Genomic DNA, 6,663 nt, shown 5'->3' with positions numbered 1-6,663 from the left:
TTATTATTATTATCTTCTAGTTGTTACTTGGTTTCCCTTTTTTAAGAAACACATGGTAATAGCCAGGCTTTTATGAGCCAAGCGGAGATTGTGCAGCTATTGTAAATAGACCTAAGACCAACAGATTTTCCAAACACATTATCAACATTTGAAATTATTAGATAATAAATTTAAAATATTCTGTTAATCCACCATTTTAATGTACTTTATGTGATTATAATATGCATCAAGATTGCTTGAAATGAGCATGCATTCAATGTATAGTTATCTTATATTCTCTATTCTCTACTAAGTGCTATTATGCCATGAAACAAGTTGATCTGGGAGTACCTTTGAACTCTTTCATGACAATCTCTGGAACTCCTTTGATTCTGATACGGAGATTGCAGTTTTTTATGGTCTCCTCTTCCCACAAGTCAATTGTATGTTTTCTTTCTTCTTCCTAGAGGTTGACAAATACAGAACCAAGTAATAAAATCCAAAGCTTTTTAATTTCATCGGAGGCCATGGTTTGCTGAAGTGAGCAAATCTTCCTCAGGGTTGTTGTATGTTTTCCGGGCTGTATGGCCATGTTCCAGAAGTATTCTCTCCTGACGTTTCACCCACATCTATGGCGAAACGTCAGGAGAGAATACTTCTGGAACATGGCCATACAGCCTGGAAAACATACAACAACCCTATGATCCCAGCCATGAAAGCCTTCGACAACACAAATCTTGCTCCTTTCTTTTGACTCCCCCCCCCCCCCACACACACACACCTCAAATTTGTAGTGTGTATTTATCTGTTGGGTTTATGGGATTCATGTTCCAAGCAATCCACAAGATTTCACAGCAGGCTAAGATTTTGAAATCAATGTATTTTCAGCTGCAGCCATCAGTATCCATTGATACTCTTTTCATCGGAATGATTGATTTTTATCTGCTTGGCATTATAGAATATTTGAGAAAGAAAGTACAGTAGAATCTCACTTATCCAACATAAACGGGCAGGCAGAACATTGGATAAGCAAATATGCTGGATAATAAGGAGGGATTAAGGAAAAGCCTATTAAACATCAAATTTGGTTATGATTTTACAAATTAAGCACCAAAACATCATGTTATACAACAAATTTGACAGAACAAGTAGTTCAATACGCAGTAATGCTATGTAGTAATTACTGTATTTATGAATTTAGCACCAAAATATCACAATGTATTGAAAACATTGACTACAAAAATGCGTTGGATAATCCAGAATGTTGGATAAGTGAGACTCTACTGTACCATAATTGTCTTTGTTTTGCTAATGTTCATTGATGAAGCAATGAATATGAAGCAGTTACTGTTAGGTAAATGTATCAGATTCGCAGGCATGAAATAGTCCTAAGTATGAACAATTATAGTTAGGAAACTGTTTCATATTCACAAACAATACTTAAAAATTTGACACTGTTGCCACAGTCATAACTTTTACCACTACAACTTTCTTTATCAGGTCTCAGCTGTACGGAGAGAAGGAGATCCATTCAGCCAAGGATCACGGCATGGCAGAATGACATTTCCAAAAGATTTCTAGACGTTGGGCCAGGAGAAATTACTTAGTTGAGAGATTAAGTCAATACCAGATTCCAGCCCTTCTCTATTAACACTCCTTGGGATAAATTCAAGTAGAACAGCCAGTCATCTGCACATCCAGTTCATGCAAATCTGGTCAAACGTCTCGCTACCATGTATACGCCAAAAGTCTTCTCATGTTTAGGTTTTCTCATTACCAGGTCCTTAATGGCTTTAATGGCATCTCCAAGGTGCTGCACAGTTTCCTTGTTGAATACAAGTCCTTCATTTTGAAGCTGTTTTTCTAAAAACAAATGCCAGAAGAGAAAACAAATCTGAAGTTTTCACAATTTGCAAATGAGTTAAGTACAGTCAGGTCCTGAAGGATCCAGCAATGGTATGGGACTGCATTGACTGCCTATGTCCTTCTGATAGTCCTGCCATACTAAAAATAACAGAAGAAGAATTTTAGCCTGAATTGGAACCTGAGGAATAAAACAGTTCAAAATCCTCAGAAGCTTAAATAGTTCAGTTCAGAACAGGTTTAATAAACAACTGATATTTTGGGTTCCAGCATATCTATCTTGTTTGCTGTGTCATAATAAAATAATAATAATAATAATAATAATAATAATAATAATAATAATAATAATAATAAAAACTTCATTTGGATCCCACCCTATCTCCCCATGGGGACTCAGGCCGACTTCCAACATAGTAACAGGCAAACATCCAATGCTTATATAAACAATGCAGAGCTAGATATAGATCTATAATTATAGATACTAATTTCACATATGCATTTCCCCCTGAAACATTTCAAATCCCCTCTGTGTATGTGTGCATTTCCCCTACAATATTTGCAAGCCATATATATATATATATATATATATATATATATATATATATATATATATATATTCATATCTATCTAGACATGTCTATATATATATTTGTATTCATTTCCCCCTTGTAATATTTGCAAGCCCTATATATAGGTTGGTAAGAATATATTCATATCTATCCAGACATCTCTCTTTATATAGATATTTGCAGAGACTTGCAAATAAATTCATATATAAAAATAATGTGTATGTATGGCTACAGATACACAGGTACATGGATCTATATTTATAAAGGACTTGCAAAGACCTGCAAACATATGAGGGGAAATTCATATATAAAATTAAAGTATATAGATACACATATAAAGGTACATAGAGATGGCAAAAGCTTACAAGGGGTTAATGCCTATATATCTGTAGGAGAGTTTAATAAATATTTCAGGGGGAAATGCTTTCATAAGATTAATGATATATTTTTCTTCTTCCTGACTTGCAAGTGTGTTTTTGCCTTTTCAAAACATTCCCTTGATTAAGAGCGAGGGAGGCTTTGCAAAAGAAAACACATTGATAAGGAAGAAGAGAGAAATAGATCACATATTGCAAGCAATAGCCTGCAGGCTCTGTTGCTGGCCTTGACCCAATTATAAGCCGAGGGAGACTTTTTCAACTCATAAATAAAGGCTGAAAAACTCAGCTTATCTTCAAGTATATACGGTAATTGTTGGTCACCAGTTGAACCAAAGCTACATTATCAACTATTTCTTTCTTCCCAAAACTAAACTCTAATCCTGATTCGGTATGTTCTGGACGTGAGATCTGTGTTCACAAAGAAGATGATTTTGTACAGATGGCATTAATCTAACTTGCTTTTGGAGCAGTAATGAGTGGCTTTAGTATTTAAGAAGAGATTACTATGCGTCCTTTAGTATTATAGTATGGCTAAGAGTACTTGCTCTCTAAGGTTTTTTCATTATCCCTTAACACTATTGGCTACTCAAAAGTTGATTCAGGGTTCACAGATTCCGGATTGCTCCAACTGTCTGTTTGCAGAACCAAGGAATGTCCAAAAAGAGTGAAGAACATCTTTAATGGTTATCTTGAATTACTCTGAGATTGCTTAAGTATTGAGCAGTTTCAGCTCATACTTGGAAGAAAAAAATATTTTCACTGCAGGCGGAGAGATTTATTTCTGAACATACAATTGTAAGATTGCCTGGTATTTCTTTTGCAAAAATCCACAGAAAAGGATCAGAACAGTCTGTAGAAAAACAGAACTAGGAAGTAGAAACAAAACACGTGCCTGATGTAGATAGGTAAAAGTAAAAGTTTCCCCCTGACATTAAGGCTAGTTGTGTCCAACTCTGGGAGTTGGTGCTCATCTCCATTTCTAAACCGAAGAGTTGGCGTTGTCCATAGACACCTCCAAGGTCATGTGGCCGGCATGATTGCATGGAGCACCGTTACCTTTCCGCTGGAGCGGTACCTATTGATCTACTCACATTTGCATATTTCTAAACTGGTAGAAGCTGGGGCTAACAGCAGGAGCTCACCCCGCTCCTTGGATTCGAACCGCCAACCTTTTAGTCAGCAAGTTCAGCAGCTCAGCGGTTTAACCCACTGTGTTAGTAAGCAAAGGTAAAGGTTTCCCCTGACGTTCAGTCCAGTCATGTCTGACTCTGGGGGTTGGTGCTCATCTCCATTTCTAAGCCGAAGAGCCGGCGTTGTCAGTAGACACCTCCAAGGTCATGTGGCCGGCATGACTGCATGGAGCACCGTTACCTTCCCGCCGGAGTGGTACCTATTGATCTACTCACATTGGCATGTTTTCGAACTGCTAGGTTGGCAGAAGCTGGAGCTAATAGCGGGTGCTCACTCTGCTCCCGGGATTTGAACCTGGGACCTTTCGGTCTGCAAGTCCAGTAGCTCAGTGCTTTAACACACTTCGCCACCGGGGCTCCATACATAACCCACTCTGCTACCAGGGTTAAATTTCTGAGCAGGCTAGAATCACATTGGCTTTTTAGTTGTTGACTCAAGTTTATTTTGTGATCTACTGATACCGCGGGGATGGGCAAGACCTCATGGTCGTCCTCCCACCCGATGGTCTGATTCAATCTGTATGCCGTATTGCGTATTGAGTGGGTCATAACAAAGGAAATAGCGGTATTAGGGAAAAGAGAGGAAATGGGAAATAAAAGGGAAATAAAAGAAGGACAGGTTGCTTACCTGTAACCATGTTTCTTCGAGTGTACTCTGTGAATTCACACTAATGGAGAGGCTGCGCCTGCGCAGGTCCCAACGGAAACTCTTCCCAAGCTGAAGTTTAAATTTTGGCGGTAGCCACGCCCCTCCGTCCCCGGAGGGCATATAAGGCAGCCCTCGGCGTCTGCTCTCCAGTTCCTACGCCGCAAAGGCAACGAGAAAGGAAGAGGGTTTGCCAGAGGGGAAGGAAGGGCGGGCTTGTGTGAATTCACAGAGTACACTCGAAGAAACATGGTTACAGGTAAGCAACCTGTCCTTTTTCTTCGTGTACTCTGTGAATGCACACTAATGGAGACTAGCAAGCTTAGGTCTCGGAGGCGGGCTAAGCAAACCCTGACAACGAGAGAACTGTCCAAACATATGTTTATTAAACATGAAAACATCAAAGAAAACCCTGGTCCAAGGACCCATTAAGGTATTGCATCAAACACACACCAAACACCGAAGGCAGTTCGGTCAGGCATGATATAACCCTTTAAGAGCACATGTGAAAAACAGGAAAACATCATTCCCCTAAGGGGGAAGGCAATAGCAATAAGGCACGGATCATCAGGAGAGTAGTGCAAACAAGTACCAAACAGGAAAAAACAGCAAGAGGGTCGCATGAGAAAAAACACCCACATAGAAGTCATAAATGCAGAAGGTTAGGACAAGCATGAGGATAAAACTGCTCTAGCAAAGGCTGAGTCCTTTAAAGTCCTTTGGTCTACCCTATAGTGAGACACAAATGTAAGGGGGTTGGACCAGATTGCTGCTCTGCAAATAGAGTCCAGTGGAATGCCCCTTAGAAAGGCAGTCGACGTGGAGAGACCTCTTGTCGAACGCGGGCGAACCGACGGAGGGGGAGGTCGTTTGGCTAGTTCATAGGCCAGTTCAATGGCCTGAGCAATCCAGTGTGAGAGTCTTTGAGAAGAAATAGGATTGCCCAGTTTATCTGGGGCATGGGCCACAAAAAGTTTTGGGGACTTTCGAATGTCCTTAGTACGGTCCCGGTAGAAAAGAAGTGCTCTACGCACATCAAGGAGGTGCAGTCTCCGCTCAAGGGGAGACGAGGGGTCCGGGAAGAAGGCGGGAAGGACAATGTCCTGGTTAAGGTGAAAGGCCGAGACCACCTTGGGAAGGAAGGTGATGTCCGGACGGAGAACGGCGCGGTCGTGATGAAAACGGAGGTAGGGTTCATCAACCCGAAGGGCCGCCAGCTCCGAGGGTCTGCGCGCTGAGGTTATGGCCACCAAGAAGGCAACTTTCCAGGAAAGGAGACGTAGGTCGGTCGAGGCCAAGGGTTCGAAAGGAGAAGCAGTAAGCTGGGAAAGGACAAGCTCAAGGTTCCATCCTGGGGTAGGAGGTTGGGCCGGTGGGCAGATGTTGTTGTATCCTTTCAAGAAGGTCTTGACGAGGTGGTCGGAGAACAATGATGGTCTACCATGTTGTTGAAAGCACCAGGATAGAGCAGCCAGGTAAGATTTCATAGAGGCAAGAGAAAGTTTGTGTTCTGCTAGAGACATAAGGAAGTCCAGCACAATCGGTACCGAGGTTGGGAAAGCAGTGATTCCTCGGGAGCGAAGAAAGGAACGAAAGCGAGAGACTTTATAAGTGTAGGCCCTGGTTGTAGCCGGCTTGTGAGCTGCGCGGAGGACCTCCTGTAGGTTCTGCGGGAGGGAGGTCAGGCGAGAATCCTCCAAGCAGTGAGATGTAGAGAGGGGAGATCCGGATGCAGGATCTGGCCGTTCTCCCTGGATAAGAGGTGTGGTAGAAGAGGCAGAGTGAAGAAGGTCGCCTTGGAAAGACGAAGAAGAGCCGGGAACCACGGTTGACGAGGCCAGGCTGGCGCTATCAGGATCGCCGACATCGGTACCGACCGGAGCCTCTGGAGGACCTTCGGTATCAGAGGAAAGGGCGGAAAGAGATAGATCGGTTCCGCCGACCAGTCCAGAAGAAAGGCGTCTCCCAGGCAGCCTGGAGAGGAGGACGGGAGAAGTCTCGCCCCGTACCGAGGTAGTTGAGCGTTCTGGGGAGAA

General features: G+C 42.3%; 1 protein-coding gene across 1 annotated transcript in view; it reads right to left on the bottom strand.

Annotated features, from left to right (window-relative positions):
• LOC100559412 (coiled-coil domain-containing protein 175) overlaps positions 1-6,663 on the bottom strand; it is a 60,463-nt gene that overhangs the window by 48,701 nt on the left and 5,099 nt on the right. Inside the window, exons 2-3 of the mRNA XM_062968604.1 lie at positions 1,757-1,842; positions 331-442 (exon numbers count right to left, since the gene is read on the bottom strand). Of these exons, the coding sequence (XP_062824674.1) occupies positions 331-442; positions 1,757-1,842 (198 nt within the window). The remainder of the gene's footprint in view (positions 1-330; positions 443-1,756; positions 1,843-6,663) is intronic.

The sequence above is a fragment of the Anolis carolinensis genome, chromosome 1 (assembly GCF_035594765.1).
Source record: "Anolis carolinensis isolate JA03-04 chromosome 1, rAnoCar3.1.pri, whole genome shotgun sequence".
NCBI lineage: Eukaryota > Metazoa > Chordata > Lepidosauria > Squamata > Dactyloidae > Anolis > Anolis carolinensis.
The sequence above is the reverse complement of the archived record's forward strand: the minus strand, read 5'-3'. Positions and strand labels throughout refer to the sequence as shown.